At 42.1% G+C, this 25,554-nt stretch overlaps 1 protein-coding gene across 1 annotated transcript in view; it reads left to right on the top strand.

Moving 5' to 3' along the window:
- LOC140195211 (inactive ubiquitin carboxyl-terminal hydrolase 53-like) overlaps positions 1-25,554 on the top strand; it is a 142,728-nt gene that overhangs the window by 62,529 nt on the left and 54,645 nt on the right. Inside the window, exons 10-12 of the mRNA XM_072253157.1 lie at positions 9,932-10,102; positions 14,045-14,188; positions 22,313-22,994. Of these exons, the coding sequence (XP_072109258.1) occupies positions 9,932-10,102; positions 14,045-14,188; positions 22,313-22,994 (997 nt within the window). The remainder of the gene's footprint in view (positions 1-9,931; positions 10,103-14,044; positions 14,189-22,312; positions 22,995-25,554) is intronic.

Below are 25,554 nucleotides of genomic sequence, written 5' to 3'. Positions count from 1 at the left end.
GAACCATAAATAGTTAGATAGTAATATGTAAATTATGCCAGTAAATTATGAAATAAGTCCAGGACCAGCCTATTGGCTCAGGATGTCTGACCCTCCAAGGGAGGAGTTGTAAAGTTTGATGGCCACAGGCAGGAATGACTTCCTATGACGCTCAGTGCTGCATCTCGGTGGAATGAGTCTCTGGCTGAATGTACTCCTGTGCCCACCCAGTACATTATGTAGTGGATGGGAGACATTGACCAAGATGGCATGCAACTTAGCATCCTCTTTTCAGACATCACCGTCAGAGAGCCCAGTTCCATCCCCACAACATCACAGGCCTTACGAATGAGTTTGTTGATTCTGTTGGTGTCTGCCACCCTCAGCCTGCTGCTCCAGCACACAACAGCAAACGTGATAGCACTGGCCACCACAGACTCGTAGAACATCCTTAGCATCGTCCGGCAGATGTTAAAGGACCTCAGTCTCCTCAGGAAATAGAGACAGCCCTGATACTTCTTGTAGACAGCCTCAGTGTTCTTTGACCAGTCCAGTTTATTGTCAATTCGTATCCCCAGGTATTTGTAATCCTCCCACCATGTCCACACTGACCCCCTGGATGGAAACAGGGGTCACCGGTACCTTGGCTCTCCTCAGGTCTACCACCAGCTTCTTAGTCTTTTTCACATTAAGCTGCAGATAATTCTGCTCACACCATGTGACAAAGTTTCCTACCGTAGCCCTGTAGTCAGCCTCATCTCCCTTGCTGATGCATCCAACTATGGCAGAGTCATCAGAAAACTTCTGAAGATGATAAGACTCCATGCAGTAGTTGAACTCCGAGGTGTAAATGGTGAAGAGAAAGGGAGACAAGACAATCCCCTGTGGAGCCCCAGTGCTGCTGATCACTCTGTCGGTAGCACATCGCATCAGATTCTGAAGATCATTGTCAATGCTCCAGTAATCTCTTCCCTTATTTCCTATAGTGACCTGGGATATATCTCATGCAGTCTCAGGGTCTTGTGATTTCCAAGATCTCTGACATTGCGTCTTTCTTAACCTTGACATGCTTCAATGAGACAAACCTATCAGAACCCCATGCAACTATTTCACTGAACAATATCTACGTTTCCACTGTGCTTTTCCCTGAAAACCACTTTTCCCAATTTACACTCCCAAGTTCCTGCCTAATATCATTGTAATTAGCCCGCCACTGATTAAGTAATCACCCCTATCATCTCCTATATTTGTCCGTGGCTATGCTAAAGCTCCAGGTGCAGTGGTCACTATCTCTGAAATGCTCACCCACACGGATCTGTTACTTGATCAAGGTTCATTGCCTTGTACTAGATTGAATATGGCCTTTTCTTGAATCAGCTTGTCCACATACTGTGCTGGAATCCTTTCTAGACACACCCAACAAGTTCTATCCCATATAAACCTTTTTGCCAGGGAGGTGCCAGTCAACATCAGGTAAGTGGAATCACCCATAACAGATTTTGCACCATTCTGCTCCTCGTTATCCCTGATGATGCTGGGGGCCATGGTGGAGGTGCACTGGAGTTGTAGAATACTCCTAACAGTGACTGTTCCCCTTCATGATGTCCTCCCTTTCTGCAGCTGTAATACTCTGTTATGTTTTGTAATTCCCTGTTATGTTTTGTAATTCCAAAACATCAAACACTTGACAGAAAAACACGTGAGTAACTAGATGAGACTTTTTTTGCTTTAGCAAAGTGTGTGCATTTGACATGATGGCTTAATAACATAAGCCATTCATGTACTTTTACATATAATCCATAATGAATTGTTTAAACTAAGAATGCTTAATCAAAACAATATATTTCCAATACAGTATTACTCAAATATTACTGAAATATTAAATACACAACACTCCTCCCTGCTTAGCTATGAACTCAAACTCAATATAGAATGCATAATGCATCTCAACATTTTTATATTTTTATGTAACATACATTGTCTATAAAAAGTATTCACTCCTGTCCCCGGAAGATCTCATGTTATATTGCTTTACAACACTAAATCGCAGTGGAATTAATTTGACTTTTTTGACACTGATCAACAGAAAAGACTCTTTTAAGTCAAAGTGAAAGTTAAGACAAATTTCCACAAATTTATTTCAATCATTAAACACAAAATAATTGATTGCATAATTACTTAATCTCTTCAAGTCAATATTTAGTAGATGCACCTTTGGCAGCAACTACACCCTTGAATCTGTGTGGTTAGGTCTCAACTAACAGCTTTGCACAATTGGACATTACAATTTTTCCCCATGTTTCTTTACGAAACTGCTGAAGCTCTGTGAGAATGCATGGAGATTGAGAGTGAACCACACTTTTCAAGTCCAGCCTCAAATTCTCAATTGGTTTGAGGTTTGGATTTTGACTTGGCCACTCCAGGACATTAGCTTTGTTGTTTATAAGCCATTCCTGTGTCGATTTGGCTTTATGCTTGGGGTCATTGTCTTGCTGGTAAACAAATTTTCTCCCAAGTCACAATTCTCTTGCAGGTTGTATCAGGTTTTCCTCCAGGATTTCCCTGTATTTTGCTGCATTCATTTTACTCACTACCTTCACAAGCCTTCCAGTGCCTGCTGTAGGGAAGCATCCCCATGGCATGATGAAGCCACCACCATGCAAGTTATGTTTTTGATGATGTGCAGTGTTTGGCTTATGCCAAACAAGGCCTTTAGTCTGATGGCCAAAATGTTCAATCTTGTTTTCATCAGACCATAGAACCTCCTTCAGAGGTTCTCCCATATGCCTTCTGGCAAACACTAGCTGTGATTTCTTGAGTTTTTTTTCAACAGTGGCTTTCTCTCTTCCATTCTCCCATAAAGCTGCGACTGGTGAAGTACCTGGGCAACAGTTGTTGTATGTGCAGTCTCTCCCATCTCAGCCACTGAAGCTTGTAACTCCTCCACAGTTGTCATAGGTCTCTTGGTGGCCTCCCCCGCTAGTCCCCTTCTTGTACGGTCACTCAGTTTTTTGAGGATGGCCTGCTCTAGGCACATGTACAGCTGTGCCATATTCTTTCCATTTCTTGATGATTGACTTAACTGGACTCCAATGGATATTCAATGACTTGGAAATTTTCTTGTATCCATCTTCTGACTTGAGCTTTTTAGTAAACTCTTTGCAGAGTTGCTTGGAGTGTTCTTTTGTCTCCATGATGTAGTTTTTGCCAGGATACTGATTCACCAGTAGTTGGACCTTCCAGATACAGATGCATTTTTACTACAAACAATTGACACACCTTGACTGTGCACAGGTGATCTCCATTTAATTAATTATGTGACTTCTAAAACGGCTGCACCAGTGATGATTTGGTATGTTATATTAAAATGGGTGTATCCTAATGCAATCAATTATTTTGTGTTTGATATTTGTAATTAATTTAGATCACTTTGTAGAAATCTGTTTTAACTTGGTCACAAAAGAGTCTGTCTGTTGATCAGTGTCAAAAAAAAAAAGCCAAATTAAATCCACTGTGATTCAATGTTGTAAAACAATAAAACGTGAAAACTTCTGGGGGGGGGGTGAATACTTTTTTAGGCACTATTCAGACTTAAAAGATTTAATCTTTGTGGAGTATTTCTTACTCTTGAGGGAAAATGTCTTTCCTGACAGGGATCATTCTGCTTGGCAGGTGAGACTTGTGGCTGTGAAACAATCTCAGGTTCAGGGGCCTTCATGATGGTTGTAGGAGTTGACTCTGGCATTGCAGGAAGTGGTTTTGACAGTTCTGGACACCTTTCTTCGTTAACAGTTGACTTCGTTCTGCTCAACTGATTGATGTGTTCTCATCGGATGCAATCTCCATTGTGTGGGAGAGTGGTCCAGTTCTGTCCTTGATCTTTCCAAGTACCCACTTTTGATCACCTGTAAGGTCCCTTGCCAGGGCTATTTGTCCAGGAGTGAAACATTGAACTCTAAAGGAACACTCAGTGTGTCTCAGCTGTTTATCCTGCATACTCCATCTGAAATTGGGATTGAGGAGATCCAAGGATGTGCACAAAGGATAATGCAGGAACAGTATAGCTGGTGAGTTGTTGGTTGTGGAGTGTGCTGCATTACAGATGCAAGGAGGGAATTGGCAAGCTTCTGATACATTGTCAGTGAAGTGTGTTCTGCTGACATTGCTTGTAGTGTGTTCTTTTTTTCTCTGCAGTGATAAGAGAACATGATGCAAAGTCTATAGGGTGTTTTCTTCCATCACTCATAACATATGACATGACTACTCCCATACCATAAGGCAAGACATCACAAACAAGCTTCACGAGATGATCTGAATCATAATATGTGAATACAGTGTCTGACACCATCATTTCCATTGCATTCTTGGAAGCCACTTCACACTGTTTTGTCCATTGCCATTTCTTCCCAATCTGTAGTAATGAATTCAAGAGGTTTGGCAGGAAAGTATTACAGTTATTGGCAAATCATCAAAAGCACTACTGCTAGGACATATCTTTTGGGCTTGGAGCATCCACTACAGCTTAATTTTTCTCAGCACATTGTGTAAATCTTGTGTGTCGATGGTGTGGCCACAATAAATGATGCTTGCTATGCATCATGCTCTGAGCCCATAATCTTCTAATCTTTTAAACATTGTCTTGATATTTTGGAGATGTTCCTTGTCATGCTCACCAGTAGCGATAATGTCCTCTAAGTAAGTGTCTAGGGAGCCTTGCATCACATGGTCCATAGCTTTTTGTCAGAGTGCAGGTACAGATTCTTCTCCAAAAATAAGCTTATTATGGCGATAAAGTGATCAAGGGTGTTTGTGGTGAGATACACTTTGGACTTTTGTTCCATTTGAGGTAGGCCTCAGCCAAGTCCACTTTGCTGAAGTGTTTTTCTCCTGAAAGGTTTACAGAGAAATTTTGTAATCTTGTCAGAGGGTATTGATCTACTCTCAGTAATGGGTTGATAGAGATCTTAGAATCACCACAGATCATGACAGGCCCATTCTTCTTAGCTATTGGGACCACTGATGTTACCCATAGGATCCATTTAAGATTGGAAATAATTCCTGCAGCCTCCATGTGATGTAGCTCACTGGCTACTTTATCCCAGATGGTATAAAGAACTGGATGAGCTTTGCAAAACTTCAGTGCGGCATTTTCATTTAACAATATTTTACGCTTCTTTGTTTGAGTTTTCCAGTGTCATCCAGGACCACTGCTGTGGCATCATCCAATGTCTTTAATAATTTGCTTTCAGTTGACTTTATTGCAGGGGATGTGATATATAAATAGAGGATAGATCTCCAATCAAATTGTAGTTGTCTGAGCCAATCACGTCCCTATATTGCTGGCCTTCCAGTTTTTTTACACATACAAGCCCAATGTGGCTTGTTGCTGTATGTCACTGTTAATGGATGTCATTTCCACAGGAGTGATATTTTGTCCAGTATAAGTTCTTAAGTTGGATATCTACAGGTATCAGTTCACTAACTGTGAAATATCATATGCCTGAAACAGCTGAGCCAGTAATTAATTGCATCTTAATTAATCTGCTGTTCACTTCTTCTGGTCTAAGCTTGTCTTGTTATTTTTCACATTATAAATCTCAAGGCTGGTGGCGCAATGACATCAGTGCCAGACCCGGGAGCGGAGGTTCCCGGATTCGAAACCAGTCAGGTCTGCTCCCGAGTATGCTTTCCATCCGTGCCGGGTTGAGTGTCGAGATTGCTACTCGACCTCGTCAAATAAAGGGAAGTATACTGCAAAAATATCTGTGTGAGGAATCTCAGTCAGTGTCTTTCTGTCTCTCTCCTCCCCCACCCCACCACCCCACCCCCCATGAAAAAGACATCATCACAGACACACACGCAGGCACACGCTGAAACATAAAGTAAATCTCAAGGCTACTCAGTCGTGCATTACCCTCATCATTATCAGATTTTTCTTTATGAACAGCATGCAGATTAGTGCTCTTTCTGAAACTGCAACTTGACTTTATCTTTTTCTCTTCCCTGTGCAATCGCTGTTATTTTATTTTATGTTTTCTTCTTTGTTGCCTTTTCTGAAAGTTTCATCTGTAAACCTGCTTCTGTCTGGTGTATTTGAGTCCCTGCCACAATGGTAACATAATTTAGTTGACCAGGCTAGTTTCTGATTAGCTGTTGCAATTTTGTTCACAATCACTCATTCCTGACTGCAACTCAATTGTGTGTCTCTCTGCTGTTTCCATCGATACAGCTATTCTTAAATACAGCTGCTCTCTTAAATCTGAGTTGTGTCTCAGGATGGAGCCAATTTTGAATGACTTCCCTTCCTTTTGATTTTGCTTATAAAACTTAAAGCATTTTGTAGTCAACAATGGCTTTGGTTCAAAATGGTTCTACATTACCTTCACAATATCATTGGAACTTACTTTATCTGGTTTGGTTGGAGCAGTTAAACTTCGAAGCAAACTATGCCTGAAAGTCAAATGTACCTAGCAAAATTGGCACTCGCTTCTTACTGGCTATTTGATTTGTTTTAAAATACTGCTCAATTTGCTCAGCATATAATATCCAGTTATGTTTGTGTATTTGAATGCAACCATCTTTACAATGTAGTCAGCCATTTCTGCTTATTAAAAAAATTTATCATAATCACCCGATACTGATTTCTGCCTTTTTTTAAACTCAACCGTTTCTGTCCTTTCCCAAAGAAGCACATGCTGTGCTCCTTTTTTTATATTCAATCGTTTTTCACTTCACTTTTTTATTTAACTCGGACGTCTTGTAGCACGTCAACATTTAGGTAGTCGCCTCGAGTTCGTTTAGAAGTTATTCATCACCACTTTTGTGTTTTGTAACTCCAAAGCATAAAACTAATCAAAAGAAAAATGAAGGAGCTCGAACGATGTGTGTACACTTTGATTTTACTTTTAGTGGGACATGCAGTAATGACATGGTGGCATTATGATGTATGCCATTCACCTACGTTTACGTATACCCTGTATTGAATTATTTAAACAAACAGAGAATGCTTAATCAAACAATATATTTACAGTATTACTCAATAACTACCGAAATATTAAACACAACTCTATTCCTTATTAGTAATGTCACTTCCGCCACCTCCCTCTTTTACCCCTCTCTCTATCCCTTTTGAAATATCTGAACCCTGGAACGTCAAGCAGGCAATCCTGCCCTTTTGACAGCCAAGTTTTCCTAATAGCATTCCATTGCAACCAGATTAAGACCATAAGATATAGGTCATTTGGCCCATCAAATCTGCTGTGTCATTTCATCATGGCTGATCCAATTTTCCTCTCAGCACCAATCTTATGCCCTCCTTCCTGCTCCTTAGCCACATAGTAAACTGTTAATCCTCCTAGTTCTGGTCTCTCTAGCGTGAGGCATGGGTAGCAATCTTATGATCACAACACTGGAAGTCTTGCCCTTTAACTTAGCACCTAACTCCCTGAACTTCCTGTGCAGAACCTCATCACTCGTCCTACCCATGTCATTAGTACCTACATGGACCATGATTTCTGGTTGTTCACCCTCCCACTTAAGAATGCTAAACACTCAATCCAAGATATCCCAGACCCTGGCATAAGGAGGCAACGTACCATTCGGGAATCTTATTCTCGCCCACAGAACCTCCTGTCTTTTTCCCTAAGTAATGAATCTCCTATCACCACAACGTGCTTCTCTCGTCTTCCCTTCTGAGTCACAGAGCCAGAGTCAGTGCCAAAGACCTGGCCACTGTGACTTTCCTCTGATAGGTCAACATTCCCTGTCCCCAAATAATGTGGTATACCTGTAGTTGAGATGGATGGCCACAGGGATAGTCTACACTGGCCCTTAACCCTTCCCCTTCTTGACTGTCACCCAGTTACTTGTGTCCTGCACCACTACCTCTCTATACCCCTCACCCTCCCGAATGATCCGAAGTTCATTGGGTTTCAGCTCCAACTCCCTAATGCAGGTTGTTAGAACCTGCAGCTAGATGCAGATCACCACTCTGACTGTCCAATCTGATGATTGCCACTGTGCTTGCTCCTGCCTTCCTTTAATTTGCTCTTGTTAATCAATCACAAACGTGGATTGGTCACTGGTCAAAGCTCTTTCTTGCTGTAGTGATCCTCTGTTGGCTTTGTTATTCAGGCAGTGAACCTGAGTGAAGTACCCTCTCTCAAAACTTCTGATGTCCCGGTTGGTATCTGGTCAAATCTCTTCGACCAGCAACTGCTGCAACATTAACACCAAATGCCCCATCATCTGCATCATCTGATCGAACACTCTGGTTCCCATCTCCCTGCCAAACCTGCTGCAAGGATGTTTGTCCTTCTCAGGTTCAGGTATAACTTGTCCATTTTGTGCAGGTCATACCTTCCCTAAAAGAGATCAGAAAAATCCACAAATTTGAAATCCTGTCCTCTAGATCAGTGGTCCCCAACCTCCAGGCCGCAGACCGATACATTGCCGCGAAGAATGCAGCGGTTCAGTGGTAGGCAGAACGCACGCAGCATATCTTTAACAAAAAGGCTGAAATAAGCTAACTAATTAGCTGCCGCCCGGCACGTAATTAATTAGCTTGTTTATTTCGGCTTTTTTCTTAAAGATGTGCTGGGTGCGTTCTGGCTATCGCTGCGCCGGTGCATTCTTCGCGGCAATATATAGGCCCGCAGCCCGGAGGTCGGGGACCACTGCTCTACATTAATTCTTCAGCCAAACATTTGTCTACCATGTCATCTTTTCTTACCTTCACTGGCATGTGGCACAGGCAACAATCCAGAGATTACTACCCTTGAGATCTCAGCTTTCTACCTAATTCTTATATTCACTCTTCAGACCTCATCACTTTTCCTAGTTATGCTGTTGGTATCAGTGTGCAACTGAACTTCCGGCTGTGGACTTGATCAGAGAAATCATTGACACGTGGTAGGCAGCATACCATCTGTCAGCCCTGTTCATGTCTTGCCTGGTATCCTAACCAATGAATCCCCTCTCCTCTACCCCCTATTCCCTTTTGAGCCACAGAGCCAGACTCTCTGCAAGAGATCTGGCCGCTACGACTTTTCACCTGCTAGGTCATCCCCCACAGCATTACGAAGATTGGTGTACTTGTTATTGAGGGGAACAGACACATCGGAACCCTGCCCTGTCCCTCTCCTGATGGTTCTGCAACATTCCCCATGGCCATGCCAATTAAGTGTCGTAAAAGTCCTACTTGATCTCTATTTTCCATTCCTTGATCCACTGAATCAGATGATCATGATCCTTCTGTAATTTTTGATAACCTTCATTGTCTACTATTCCAGCTGGTTTAGTGTCATCTGCAAACTTACTATGTCTTGTTCATTCTTATTCAAATGAATAATATAGATAACAAACAGCAGTGAGCCTTGCAACAACCCCTGAGGCACAACCAATAGGCATGGGCCATCAATCTGCGAAACACCTTCCATTATCACCCCTGATTTCTCCCTGGATTCCTTGCATCTAAACTTCCAGCAACACACACAAAAGTTGCTGGTGAACGCAGCAGGCCAGGCAGCATCTCTAGGAAGAGGTACAGTCAACGTTTCGGAGCAGTCTACTATATAGAACCTTACCAAACACATGACTGAAGTCCCTGTAAATCACACCTACTGTTTTGCCTTAGACTTGGCCACATCAAAAAAAAAAATTATCAGATCTCCTACACACATACCATGCCAGCTATCACTAATCAGTCTCTGTTGTTCCAAATGCAAGTACTGTACATCTTGTCTCTCAGATTGCTGTCCGGTAACTTGCCTAAACCTGCTGGTGTTTCTTTGCTGCCTGTTTTAAATAAAGGCATGGTATTTGCAATATTTATATATAATTATTTGAATTTAAGCATTTAGTAACATTATTGAACTGTATTAATATGGTTTGTTGAATGCCTGTTGTTTTCCATTTTTAATCCTACGTCATCCTTGCATACTTTGTACAACAGAAAAAGAAATGCAAATTTCTGCTACCAGAGTATCTGACTACGAGAAGGTGAATGGAGTTGAAGGACGCACCTCAAAAGCTAGGGACCTGAAACTGCCTCTGAAGCAACCATCTAATGCCAAAGGTGGATTCCAGAGAGGTTACATTCAAGATAGTAGAGGTCGAGGTCTGAGTAAGTATTTTATCTATTTTGGGCCCCACCTTAAAAATAGAATTTTACTAGTCAAAGTACATTTATTATCGAAGTATGTTTGCAGAATACAATTCTGAGATTCGAACTCCCACAGGCAGCCATGAAACAAAGAAATGCTGTAGAACTTGTAGACGAAAATATCAAATGTGGAATGCACAGTTGTGCAGACATCAAAAAACGAGCGAACAACACGTAGAATATCAAACATCAAACCAGGAGTCCAGTGGTATTCAGTTGATTTCAGTTCAGCACTGTGCTGCTAGCCAGTGCAGGTTGCAGGGCCATTCATAGCCGAAACACCCTAGTCCACATTGATTATCCTGATCAAACCCCTCACAAACAGCAAAAAACAAGTAACCAGAACCCAGGAACACATGTAGCATGAATCTTAATGTCCCCCAAAAGAAACGCACAGCCTCATCGATCAACATGGATCCCAAGACTCCTGCATCTTCCTCCGACAGTGGCTAGAGAGGGAGAGATGGTGTCAAACATCCATCCATTCTCCACTCTCATCCTCATCGACTTCAACCTTGCTCGACGCCTCAAATGGAGAAAAGCAATGGAGTCGATTGTGGGCTCACGCACTCAGTGCCTCAGTAGGAGAGTTATAATGGAATTGATTATGGGCTTGCACTTCATCTCCACACACTCCGCTACAAAACCTCATCGAACTCCCACAGAGACAGCATTTTGCCTGATCATTCAATCAGCCCAAAAACACATGATCAAAATGTAAACCGCAAGTTCCGATCACACACAACTTGTGTCACGTGATCGGCAACAATGAATATATCGAGTCAGGATTTATAAACAAACATTTATTAAACCCTGATAAACAATGGGGAAAAAAAAATGAAAACCCTAATGGAAGTAAACGGCTATGCGGCAATTTGGTAAACCGCTACTCAGTACTAGTTCTTAAAGCGATAATGCGAAACCAGTTCTTAAAGTGATAAATTCAAACACAGTTCTTCGAATGGTAAATTTTTAAAGTCCAAGAGATTTATACAGTCAATTAGGAGAGACTTCCATGAAGTAACAAATTCCTTAAAGACACAGCGTCACTGCCACTCCCAGTCGGATCCTGCCTCGTCCACAGGATTCATGGTGACTGAAATAAAACAGTTTTAAAAGGCACTGGCCTTCCTCCTCTGTAGAACAATCTTGCACGGCCTTCCTGCCACTTTTAGCAGAGGCTACTTCATGTAGATCCCTCTTTCTTGAACGACTTCAATAATGGTTGATCCTTTCCAAACCCTGGAACATCTCCTTCAGGGTCCCGTCTTCACTCTTCAATGTTACTGAAAAAATACACTAACAAACGTAGCAGCGATTGGTCAAACTGCTGGCTCAGACTTCTGTACCTTACATTAGAACATAAAACTCCGTTTAAAATCAAAACTGCGTCATAATGCAAATAAGCAGCGGAGCAGAGAATCTCATTGACGTACTAACTGGAAAAACTAACTGCGTCACCGGTGGTCTTCCCCTTTTATACCCGTGGTGAACATGTCATCACGTGACCTCACATCAGCGGGAAAATTACATCAGGTGACCTCCAAAAAATACCATTACAACATTCTCACAAGAAAGTCACAAGATCTCCTTGAGGTATGTAACACTTGGTAGTAGAATCATATTTGAAAGACAAAGTAAAAGTAATAGTTTTATAAACTGCCGTCAGGACGTCGCCATTGATAGTGTTGTTCGCTGGCACCACAATCTTGATCTTGAATGTGGCTGACTTACTGTAGTGGAAGAGAATTCAAAATACTTGAATTTTGCTTTACTGAACTATAACTGGAATGCGAAGTGTGCTGTAGTGAATGAGTATCTAGGTTTCTGTCAATCCTTTATTTGCAGTATATTATCTTGCCTCCATTTTACGTAGAACAGATCCTTGGTGCACGATGTCTGTGCAAACCATTATGGCAGTTTAAACTAATCCCATCTGCCTGCACGTGATCAATATTCCTTGCATCCCTGCCTGTACATGTGCCTTTCTAAATGACTTTTATGTGTTGCTATCCTATCTACTTCCACCAACTCCCCATATTTCAGGTAATTACAACTTCGTGTTTTTAAAAAAAAAACTTGCTTTGCAAATCCCCTTTAAACTTCCCTCTGTCACCTTAAACCTGTGCTCTCTAGCATTTGAAATTTCCACCCAGGAGGACCTCTCATTGCCTGCCTTATCTACACCTCTCAGAGTTTCCTGTCCATCTGACAGATTGCCCCACAGCCTGTGACGCCACAGAGAAGCAATCCATGTTGGATCACCCTCTCCTAGCTAATGCTGTCTTTTCAAGGCAACATCCTGTGAACATCTGCACCTTCTTTAAAGACTCTGCTTCAAAAGATTTCAAAGTACATTTATTATCAAAGGATGTATAAATTATACAACTTGGAGACTTGTTTGCTTACAGGCAGCCGCAAAGCAAGAAACCCAAAAGAACCCAATAAAAAATAATTAAAAATGAAATAAAGACTTGACACCTGATACACAGAGAAAGGGGGGGTGGGGAACACAAAGCATGCAAACAATAGAAGTGAGCAACTTTATTCTCAACCAAAATGAGTCCTCAGATCCGAACCCCAGAGTAGGCCCAAACCTTGATATCAGTCCATCACATTAGTACAACACAGCAGCTGGGGGCAATCAATATAGCCTTGGCGCTATGGAGAGAGGAGTGAACCTCACGGGAGAGCGGGTGGAATCGGCTCTCACCGCCAATCCTGAAGCCCTGTCTTTCCCATATATTGTTTAAATTGTTCAATTTAAACAATATGCTGCATCGTACCTCGCACTAGGACCGATACAACACTGCAGTGAAAGGCTCCGGGCCTAGAACATGCTGCCCAGCAACTCGCTTCGGGCCCAGATTTTGTAGCTGCTCTTGATTTCTCCAAATCAGCTCAGCGCCCAGAGCAATCCAGCTTCACACCTGGGCCAATTGTACGGGCATCGGAACTCCTTTGCCTCGACTTCTCCTCACCGAATGGCTCACTCCACCTGTGTTGGTTCTGCAACGTACCAGTATAGTTTATCCCTTGAATTCGCTCACCCCTTCATTGCTTGTGGTGATGATTTTCTCCAATTTACTTCAGAAGAGGTGTTATTATTAATGGTAGTCAAATTTCTTGCTTTTTAAACTACTAGTGAACTGTTGCAGACATTTGGTAGGGCCATCTTAAACCAGAAACTTAAAAGCACTTAAAAGCAAAGCTAAAACATTATTGAATTAGTTGATAACTTTAATAGTTCGCTCAAAGTGTTTACAGCTTCCTGTGGAGAATAGCTTAAATTGTCCAGTTCGAGAGCTGAGATAATTGTGAATTATTTTCAGTAATGTTATTAGTGACACAGTTATTTCTGTCAGATATAATTAACCCTAATGGTGTGCTTCCTTCTTGGTCTGAAGTTAATGCCAAAATCAAAAGATTTTTGTATTATACATCCAAATAATCATAATGATGAATATGTAACTTGTTGGCAAATTTGCTCCAAACATCTGGAATGCTGTATGATTACTTAGTATCTATTGATAATCATTATATTTATATAATTTGGTATATTCAAATTCATTTTATTCTATATATTGCTTGCCTTTATATATGATTCTTAATTTTATCTCTCTTTATGACTATATTGACTATATCTTTACAGTCTATGTAAAGCACTTTGATCCTGTGTCCTTGTTTATGAAAGATGCTATATAAATTTATTATTAAGTTGTTTAGAACACTATAAATGTATTGTCCACAGAATTCAAGAGCAAAAACTTTCATATTTGCTTTTAATCCCCTTCTAACTTGTACCAATGTTTTCTCATATAGGCATGAGAGTTCTATAATCCGTTTCTGTTGTGTGAAATTTTTGATTCCTATTGTATTGAAGAAAATTTTTATTTTAAACAGTTAAAGTGTTTCCTGATGGCTCATCGTTTTCGCCAATGGACTGTTCAAATGAACGTGCCCAAAAACCAGGGAATGGAAGGAATCCACCACATAACCAGAAAAAAGAAAATGATAAGCCAAGAACTGATTATATCAAACAAAGAGGTTAGTGTCTTTTTAGTCATAGAACACTTCAGCACTTCGGCCAGTTTAATCTGTGCTGAACCATTAATCTGCCTCTTTCCATCAACTTGCACTCAACCATACCCCTCCCATCTATGACCCTATCAAATTGTTCTTAAATGTTGAAATCAAGCCCGCTCTCAATTGTTCCATGCTCTCAACCTCCTCTGAGTAAAGAAGTTCCCCTTAAGGATTTCACATTTCACCCTTAACCCATGACTTTCAGTTCTAGTCTCACAGAGCCTCAGTGGAAAAAGCCTGCTTGCATTTCCTCAATCTATACCCCTCAGAATATTGTAAACCTCCATCAAATCTCCTCTCAAATTTTCCATGTTCTAGGGAATGAAGTCCTAACCTATTCAACTTTTCCCTATAACTCAGGTCCTCAAGTTGTGGCAACATCCTTGTAAATGTTTTCTGCACTCTTTCAGTCTTTATTTGCGTCTATCCTGTAGGCAGGTGACCAAAACTGCTCTCAATACTCCAAATTAGGCCCTGCCAATGTCTTATACAATATATTTCAGTATAACGTCCCAACTCCTACTCTGCTTGGTCTTCCCAAAGTCTCACACCTGTTTGCATTAAATTCCATCTGCCATTTTTCGGCCCATTTTTCCAGTTGGTCCAGATCCCACTGGGAGCATTGATAGTGTTCCTCGCAGTTCACTGTACCCTCAATCTCAGTGTCATCTACAAATTCGTTGATCCAGTTTACCACATTATAATCTAGATCATTGACAGAGAAGACCAATAATGACAGATTCAGCGCCGATCCCTGCGATGCACTACTGTTCACAGGTCTCCAATCACAGGCAACCATCTGCTACCACTCTTTGGCTTCTCCCATGAACTGACTGGCAGTGCTTGCAACACTGCGTGTCCAACAGAGTGATCAGCAGCACTGGGGCTCCACAGGGGACTGTCTTGTCTCCTTTTCTCTTCACCATTTACACCTTGGACTTCAACTACTGCACAGAGTCTTGTCATCTTCAGAAGTTTTCTGATGACTCTGCCATAGTTGGATGCATCAGCAAGGGAGATGAGGCTGAGTACAGGGCTACGGTAGGAAACTTTGTCACATGGTGTGAGCAGAATTATCTGCAGCTTAATGTGAAAAAGACTAAGAAGCTGGTGGTAGACCTGAGAAGAGCTAAGGTACCGGCGACCCCTGTTTCCATCCAGGGGGTCAGTGTGGACATGGTGGAGGACTACAAATACCTGGGGATACGAATTGACAATAAACTGGACTGGTCAAAGAACACTGAGGCTGTCTACAAGAAGGGTTAGAGCCGTCTCTATTTCCTGAGGAGAATGAGGTCCTTTAACATCTGCCGGACAATGCTGAGGATGTTCTACGAGTCTGTGGTGGCCAGTGCGATCATGCTTGCTGTTGTGTGTTAGGGCAGCAGGCTGAGGGTAGCAGACATCAACAGAATCAACAAACTCATTCGTAAGGGCAGTGATGTTGTGGGGATGGAACTGGACTCTCTGATGGTGGTGTCTGAAAAGAGGATGCTGTCCAAGTTGCGTGCTATCTTGGACAACGTCTCCCATCCACTACATAATGTACTGGTTGGGCACAGGAGTACATTCAGCCAGAGACTCATTCCAGCGAGATGCAACACAGAGCGTCATAGGAAGTTATTCCTGCCTGTGGCCATCAAACTTTACAACTCCTCCCTTGGAGGGTCAGACACCCTGAGCCAATAGGCTGGTCCTGGACTTATTTCCTGGCATAATTTACATATTACTATTTATGGTTTTATTACTATTTAATTATTTATGGTGTAACTGTAACGAAAACCAGTTTCCCCCGGGATCAATAAAGTATGACTATGAAGCCATCATCTAATCTAATTTACTACCTCATCTCGAATGCTAAGGGACTAAACCTTCTTAACCAACCTCCCATGCAGGACCTTGTCAAAGCCCTTGCTGAATACCATGTAGACAACATCCACTGCCCTGCCTTCATCGACTTTTCTGGTAACTTCCTCGAAAAGCTCTTCGTAGGATTGGTTAGGCACAACCTAACATGCACAAAGCCATGTTGACTATCCCTAATTACACCCTGTGTATCCAAATACTTATATATCTTGTCCCTTAGAATACCTTTCAATAATTTTCCCACTTCTGATGTCAGGCTCACTGGTCTATAATATCCTGTCTTATTCTTAGAGCCTTTTTTAAACAATGGACCATTAGCTGTTGTCCAATCCTGCAGCACCTCACCTGTAGCTAAGGATGTTTTAAATGTATCTCTAGGGTCCCTGCAATTTCTGTACTAGCCTTCCACCAGGTCCAAGGGAACTCCTTGTCAGCCTTGGGGATTTATTTTCCCTAATTAGTCTCAAGATAGCAAACGCCACCTCCTTTGCAATCTGTGTGGAGTTCATGACCTCAGTGCTGCTTTCCTCACTTCTGCAGACTGTCCTTACTCTGAGTAAATACAGATGCAAAAAAAAACGTTTTAAAATCTTCCCCATCTCTTTTGAATCTACACACAGATTACCACTCTGATCTTCCAGAGGATCAGTTTTGTCCCTTACAATCCTTTTGCTCTTAATATATCTGTGGAAGCCCTTAGGTTTCACCTTCACCTTGTCTGCTGGAGCAATCTCGTGACTTCTTTTAACCTTCCTGATTTATTTCCTAAGTCTTCTCTTGCACTTGTACTCCTCATTTGTTCCTACCTGCCTATACATGCTATGCACCTCAATATCTCGTGAAAACCCTATTAAGCTTGACTTTTATTCTGACAGGAATATACAAACTTTGTACTCTCAAAATTTCACTTTTGAAGGCCTCCCACTTACCAAGTACACCTTTGTCAGAAAACAAGAGAAAATCTGCAGATGCTGGAAATCCAAGGAACACACACGAAATGCTGGAGGAACTCAGCAGGCCAGGCAGCATCTATGGAAAAGAGTACAGTTGATATTTTGGGCTGAGACCCTTCAGCAGGAATGGAGAAAAAAAGATGCTGAGTGGAGTTAAAAGGTGGGAGGAGGGGAGAGAGTAACACAAGGTGATAGGTGAAACCGGGAGGGGGAGGGGTGAAGTAAAGAGCTGGGAATTTGGTGAAAGAGATACAGAGCTGGAGAAGTGGAATCTAATAAGAGAGGACAGAAGGCCATGGAAGAAAGAAAGGAGGGAGGAGTACCAGAAGGAGGTGATAGGCAGGCAAGGAAATAAGGTGAGAGAGAGACAAGGGGGATGAGGAATGATGGGGGGAGGTGTTGGTGAGGCCATTACCAGAAGTTCGAGGAATCGATGTTCATGCCATCAGGTTGGAGGCTACCCAGACGGAATATAAAGTGTTGTTCCTCTAAGCTGAGTGAGTCCTCAACATGACAGTAGGGGAGGCCATGGATGGACATATCAGAATTGGAATGGGAAGTGGAATTAAAATGGATGGCCACTGGGAGATTATGCTTTTTCTGGCGGATGGAGTGTAGGTGCTCAGCGAAGTGGTCTCTCAATCCACGTCGGGTCTCACTGATATACAGGAGGCCACATTGGGAGCACCAGACACTGTGTGTGACCCCAACAGACTCTCACAGGTGAAGTCCTCTACTTCTAGTCTTTTTTTTTCCGGCCCTGCTGAAGGGTCTTGGCCTGAAACGTTGACTGTACTCATTTCCATAGATGCTGCCTGGCCTGATGAGTTCCTCCAGCATTTTGTGTGTGTTGTCTTTCTCATCCAGCCCTTTTTACAGTATGGGAGCCCCAGTCAATATGTGGCAAGTTAAAATCACCTAATATCCAGTCTTGTGTTTCTTGTAACAGTCAGTGATCTTTCTACAGATTTGTTCCTCTAAATCCAGCGGATTGTTGGGTGGTCTGTAATATAATCCCATTAACATGGTCATACCTTTCTTATTCTTCAGTTCTACCCATGAAGCCTCACTAGACGAGCTCTCCACTTTGTCCTGTCTGAGCACTGCTGTGACATTTTCCGACTAGCAATGCCACCCCTCCTGTTTTAAACCTTCCTGCTCTGTCACATCTAAAAGAATGGAACACCGGAACACTGAGTGGCCAGTCCTGTCCCTCCGGCAACCAAGTCTCACTAATGACTGCAACATCATAAAAGCATGTGCTCGTCCATGCCCTAAAGTTACCCTCCTTGCCTACAATACTCCTTGCACTGAAATATAATCCTGTTTGGTTAAACTTGAGGATCCAACATTCTAATTCTCTAATCAAGCTGTTCTGGAAAATCTACTTTCAATCAATGATTTTCCCCCCCCCTACTGGTACATTAGTTGAAGTTAGAGTAACTGATCTATTCCCTTTGCCATTACCAAAACTACCAATCCAAATTAGGTGTGTGTATTTGACTAAAATGGGATGAAGTATTGTTAAGCCAGCACTATGTGAAAATATAAAAAGAGAATGACTGATTTTGCATTAACTGGTGTGAAGTACATATTTGTATGTAGCAGTTGCTGCAGCAGATCACATAAAACGAAACAAAACAGTAAATCAAAGGATATTAAATTATATTTAGGAACGTGGCTTAGTGAGCTTACTGTAGGATCTGTAAGTGCAGATATGTATTTATCTTTTATTTAATTTTAAAAAATAAATTAAATGAGGATGCAATATTCAATTCCTGCCTTGGCCCTCCACCTTGCTCTTCTATACTGGCTGTCTGCCTTTCACATGCAGTCCTGATCTGGTGTTTTGACCTAAAACGTCAGCTATGCCTTTGCCTCCATGGATGATGTTTGACCCACTGAATTCCTGCAGCAGCTTACCTTTGCTCCAGATTTCAGCATATGCAGTCTTGTTTTGACTTTTCAGTATTGAAAAGCGTGAGCCTAAATCTGTCGATGTTAGTTAATCTAGTTGTGAGCAATTGGATGGCATGCAAAATGGTTTTCACTGTACTTTGTGTCAATAATAAACTAGTTTATTATTGGAGTATTATTATGGCGTATGCTCCATAGAAAAGCTTTTTTTGTAAAAGAAAAATGGTCTCATGGAATTCCAAGGACAATACTCTCTTGTCAATTAGCCATTCCTCAACTTTCGTTTCCAGCTATTGTGCCAATTTAGACTTCATTTTCTGATTGTTCTTTGGATCCCTTTTTAAAATTATCCTGCAGTGTGGGACTTTGTTAAACATCTTGCTAAGATCTATGTTGATTGCTTCAAATGCATAATGTTTACTGATCTCTTTGCTAACATTCTCAAAAATTTACTCAAGTGGTTCAGACCTATCCTCTGATAAAATCCACATTGCCTATCCTCGATTAATCTGTGCCTTTATGGAAGATGCTTATACTTTCCCACTGAATTGATTCCAGTAGTTTGCTTAGCATCAAACTTAGAAGTCCTCCAATCTTCTGTTACCATTCTTGTCACCAGACAATTGGGAAACAGGTGAGCAGTATCTTGGTATAATTTTTCCCTGACCTAGTGACTAAATTGGTAAAACCCTTAATGCTTTCTCTCTCAAAGTTTATTGTATCTAATATGTCATACTCTTCCTCATTATAACCATATTCATCTTCTCCTTTAATGAAGACTGACTCATTTGGTCTAAAAAGACTTATTTGTTCATTGGATGATCTCTTGCTCTGTGTTTATAAAACACATTAGAATTTTCTTTGACCATCATTGTTTTCACAGAAACATAGAAAACCTACCGCACAATACAGGCCCTTCGACCCACAAAACTGTGCCAAACATGTCCTTACCTTAGAAATTACCCATAGCCCTCTACTTTCTGAGCTCCATGTACCTGTCCAGGAGTCTCTTAAAAGACCCCATCGTATCTGCCTCCACCACTGTCGCCGGCAGCCCATTCCACGCACTCATCACTCTCTGTGTTAAAAAAACAACTTACCCCTGACTTCTCCTCCAAGCACCTTAAATCATGTTAGCAATTTCAGCCCTGGGAAAAAGCCTCTGACTCTCCACACAATCAATGCCTCTCATTACCTCATACACCTCCATCAGGTCACCTTTCATCCTCCGTCACGCCCAGGAAAAAAGGCCGAGTTCACTCAACCTATTCTCATAAGGCATGCTCCCCAATCCAGGCAACATCCTTGTAAATCTCCTCTGCACCCTTTCTATGGCTTCTACATCCTTCCTGTAGTGAGGTGGCCAGAACTGAGCACAGTACTCCATTTGGGGTCTGACCAGCGTCCTAACCAGGGTCCTATATAACTGCAACATTACCTATTGGCTCCTAAACTCAATCCCACGATTGATGAAGACCAATGTACTGTATGCTTCCTTAACCACAAAGTCAGCCTGCGCAGCAGCTTTGAGTGTCCTATGGACTTGGACCCCAAGATCCCTCTGATCCTCCACTTCTCCTGAGAGAACTTCAATTTCAATAAAAGAATAACCTCAACACGAGAAAATCTTCAGATGCTGGAAATTCAAGCAACACACACAAAATATTGGTTGAGTGCAGCAGGCCAGGCAGCATCTATAGGAAGAAGTACAGTAGGGCCGGCTGGTGGCACAATGACATCAGCGCAGGACTCTAAAATGGAGGTTCCCGGATTCGAACCCAGTCGGGTCCGCTCCTGAGTACGTCTTCCACCCATGCCGGGTTGAGTGTCGAGATCACAACTCCACCTCGTAAAATAAAGGGAGAAATACTGCAAAATGACTGTGAGAGGAGTAGCGCACCACACAGTCTCTCTCTCTCTCTCTCGCTCCGTGCCTTGTAAAGGCGTGAAAAAGACATCATCCTGCCAACATCGCACACGCCAGAAAAATAAGGAAGAAGTACAGTTGACGTTTCGGGTTGAGATCCTTCGTCAGGACTAACAGAAAAAAAGAGATAGTAAGAGATTTGAAAGTGGGAGGGGGAAGGGGAGACCTAAAATGATAGGAGAAGACAGGAGGGGGAGGGATGAAACGAAGTATAAGGGATTACGCGACTCCCTTGTCCATTCGTTCTGTGCCCCCCCCCCCCATCCCTTCCCACTGATCTCCCTCCTGGCACTTATCCTTGTAAGCAGAACAAGTGCTACACCTGCCCTTACATTTTCTCCCTCACCACCATTCAGGTCCCTAGAGAGTTCTTCCAGGTGAGACAACACTTCACCTGTGAGTCTGCTGGTGTGATGTACTGTGTCCAGTGCTCCCGGTGTGGCCTTCTATATGTTGGTGAGACCGGACGCAGATTGGGAGACCGTTTTGCTGAACACCTACGCTCTGTCCGCCAGAGAAAGCAGGATCTCCCAGTGGCCACACGTTTTAATTCCACGTTCCATTCCCATTCTGATATGTCAATCCATGGCCTCCTCTACTGTCGAGATGAAACCACACTCAGATTGGAGGAACAACACCTTGTATTCCGTCTGGGTAGCCTCCAGCCTGAAGGCATGAACGTTGATTTCTCTAACTTCCATTAATGCCCCTCCTTCCCTTCTTACCCCATCCGTTACTTATCTATTTTTGTCTCTCTTCCCTCTCACAATAACTCTTTGCCTGTTCTCCATCTTCATTTGGTGTTCCCCTCCCGCTTTCTTTCTTCCAAGGCCTTCTGTCCCATGATCCTCCCTCTTCTCCAGCCTTGTATGCCTTTTGCCAATCAACTTCCCAGCTCTTGGCTTTATCGTTCCCCCTCCTGTCTTCTCCCATCATTTTGGATCTCCCCCTCCCCCTCCCATTTTCAAATCTCTTACTATCTCTTTTTTCCAGTAGTCCCGAAGAAGGTCTCAACCCGAAACGTCGACTGTACTTCTTCCTATAGATGCTGCCTGGCCTGCTGCGTTCACCAGCATTTTGTGTGTGTTAAAAGAATAACCTGCTTGTTGTAAGGAACCTCTCATCCTTTTGTATATTAAAGCCATGTTATATAAATGGTAAACAAGAGAATATCTGCAGATGCTGGAAATCTGAGCAACGCACACAAAATGCTGGAGGAAACCGGTAGGCCAGGCAGCAACTATGGAAAAAAAATTCCAGTCGACGTTTCAGGCCGAGGCCCTTTGGCTGGACTGGATGCTGCCTGGCCTGCTAAGTTCCTCCAGCATTTTGTGTGTTATATAAATGATATTAATTACATGAATGGTGTTGTTTTATTGTTTACTGTTCTTTGCTGATATTGTGATTGTATTTTTTTTCCAGATGACAGAACTTCAAAATCTGGGGCATCACATTTTGGCAATAGCACAAGACATTTCTCGGATCAGCATGCACACAGTCAAGGAAAAGGATATTTAAGTGAAGGTAGAACGACTACACCCATTAAGGCAATATCAGATAAATATGCATCTGATTCAATACAACATAAAAAAAGTATGAGCTCCACTGGATATGATACTGATACCAGTCAAGATTCGAGGGACAGAAGCAATAGTAGAAGTAGAAATAAGGGTAAAGTTTGGAAACCCTCACGGGAAACACTAAATGTGGATAGTATTTTTGAGGAAGAGGGCAGGAGACAAAGCAGTCCAAAGCACAAATCAAACACAGCTCAGCAGGTGTTACATAGAAAAGGACAGAACACCAATGATTTATTGTATGAGAAACGAAAGCACAAAGACTTAAAGACAATATATGAAGATGAATTCAAACAAGGAATTGCAAGTCCTTTGCTGGAAGTTGATGGGAAAGCACATTTAGAAAATGAGAAAAGCACAGATGAAAATTTAAAAACCCATAGCTCTGGTTATCGAGTGCAGAAAATGGAATCTGGTCACGATAGCAGCAGTTGGTTCAGTGGTGGCTCCACTAACCATGACCCTCAAAGTATGGAGATTTCCAGTGGAAAGAACTTGAAGAGGAACCAAGATGCATTTTCCCAGAGGTACTTATTCTTTATAGATTATTCTGCTTTTACAGGTTTAAAGTGCAGTCGGCCCTCCTTATCCGCGAGTTCTGCATGCGCAAATTCAACCAACCGCTGTCATTATTCCCTAAACAATGCAGTATAACAACTATTTTACATAGCATTTGCATTGTATTAAGTATTATAAGTAATCTAGAGATGATTTAAAGTATACGGGAGGATGTGCGTAGGTTATCGTGGATCAGGATCAAAAAAAAAACTGGAAGTTCTCTTACTAAATAAGTTGGAACAGGTACATCTGGTATTATTTAGCGTCAGTTAGTGAAACGCTTGTCTTAGTATATAGTATATATTTTACCTTTCTGTGCATATAAAACACTTAAGAAACGTATGTTTCAGCGCCGGGCCCAGTGACAGACCGCTCCCGAGCGCGCGCTCCATCCATGTCGGGTTGTTGTGGAGGATCAAAAACCCAAAACCCAATAATTAAACCACTGCTTTGCTTTGTAATAATTGTAGCTTTCTTTGGGGCAGGGCCTTTCTCACTTTATCCTTTAAAATTATTCCGATCGTTGACCGACTGTAGCCTAACACTTTTCGAATGACCGATGGCGTTTCACCTCTTTCTGATGGCTTTATTATTTCCACTTTATTTTCAATCATGATCGTGATTATTTTCGTGAACAGAAATACTGCGGATTCAGAGCTCCGCCGCCGGGTCCTAATGTCCACCACACTGAGACAAGTTAAATAAGGTCTGGGGTTCTGCTGGGTCTTGAGGCCAATGCACTGAGACAGGTTGAATAAGGAACTTGAGCATCCGCGTTTTTAGTATCCGCGAGGGGTCCCGGAACCAATCTCTCGCGGATAAGGAGGGCCGACTGTATGTTTAAATGAAGTAAAATTGTAGTTTATGCATTCACTTTTTCACATTTATTCATAATTTGTGATCGTATTAAGCTGTAAAATACTGGTAAAGATCTTACACAGCCTTGAGGTTGCTAATTATCTTTGCCCTTGAGCATGCTGTGTCATGGAACATAGTCCTAGATCCAGACTTCCACTAGAAGCTGGCTCTCAGCTCACCAACAAGATGCAGAGCTCCCAGCACGATTGGACCGCTGCACTGACAGAACTATCTTGAACAGTGTGACCCCACTACCAGTAACACCAGCAGACGAAGTTGTTACTTATTGAATGTTTGTGAATATCTTTGTGAGCAACCACCTAGCATTAACCTGTACAGCAGATTCAATAAAGGCCAATTAACATTTGAGATCCAGTTATCTATGCAATGGTATCTAAATGGGATATTGCCCCTTAGTCTGGTCAAGCAGTATCCTGACAGTTGTACCTTTTAGATGTGCCAAATCTCATTACAGTCCCTGAGCACAGACAGCAGAACAGGAGCATGAAAAGTGGCAGTATAGCCTTATACAGGTGGAAGGAAGTAGCTCTTAGAATTTTTAATGTTGACCAGACATCTATAAGTTTCATGGTGCTATTTCAAGCATAGGCAGATCTGTTCTCTTTCCAAAGCCTCCATGGCCTTCCTGTAATGTGCAAGTGCAGCCTAACCCAAGTTTTATACAGTTACAGCATGATTTCCTTACTCTTGTGTTAACCAGTGAAGACAAGCCTGCCAAACACCTTTTACCAGCCTAACTACTTTACTAGCATAGCCACTTCCGGGAGCTATAGACTTCCTTGCCTGTTGGTAGTGACAGTACAAAGATCTTTATCAAGGCCCTGGTGATCTCCTGCCTTGCCTCTTTTAGTAATCTATGATATATTCTGTTCAGGCCTTGGGAATTTTGATGTCATTCCAAAAACCCAGTACCACCTGATCTCAAAATCTCAAAATGCCCATGTTACTTTTGTAACACTTGCTTTGTCTAGTGGCATGATCTCAGTGTGATAGACCCCTGCCTAGCCAAAGCTTAGAACTCTCGTTTGGGTGAATGCTGTGCAATGTGTCCCCTGTTTCAAATCAGTACCCCGTAATGACAAGCCATACACAGGATGCGGTTAAATAATTAAGATTTTATAATTCTTACTTGAACTATGGGGTTAGTAGAGAACCAAAATATAAAATTTTTTAAAAAGGCACCACTATATCTTTATTCAGTCTGTGCACAATTCATTCGTTGGAGCACACGCAATAGCCACTTTCCACCATTCAGTCTCCTCTGAACTCTGCCGGGTCCCGAGCCCCGGCTCAGGGTTTGCTCCGCTCACCAGGTCACAGCATCTCTTTTCGGGTGCATCTTCTCTCTTCTTCCCCATGGCGCGTTCTGCCCAAATCCCGCGCAAACAACAGCTTTCAGACACACAAGAAAGAATAACATCTATCCCGATAGGTTAACAAATGAATACAAGTCCCGTTATCAGTAATTATAACCCAAACATGCTGCTACAGAGAACCCCTTACCTCAGCAGTTAACATTACAAAGAAGCCATTTTATTATAACACTATAGAGAAGCCATTTTATTAGCCTGAGCAAGTAATATGAAAGGTGAAGCCCCTAACACTTCCACCTATAGTCCATGTTTTCCTTAGTGAATACTGACAAAATAA

Source organism: Mobula birostris, chromosome 3 (genome assembly GCF_030028105.1).
Source record: "Mobula birostris isolate sMobBir1 chromosome 3, sMobBir1.hap1, whole genome shotgun sequence".
NCBI classification, from domain to species: Eukaryota; Metazoa; Chordata; class Chondrichthyes; order Myliobatiformes; family Myliobatidae; genus Mobula; species Mobula birostris.
Note: the sequence above shows the minus strand (reverse complement) of the source record. Positions and strands in the feature narration are given on the sequence as shown.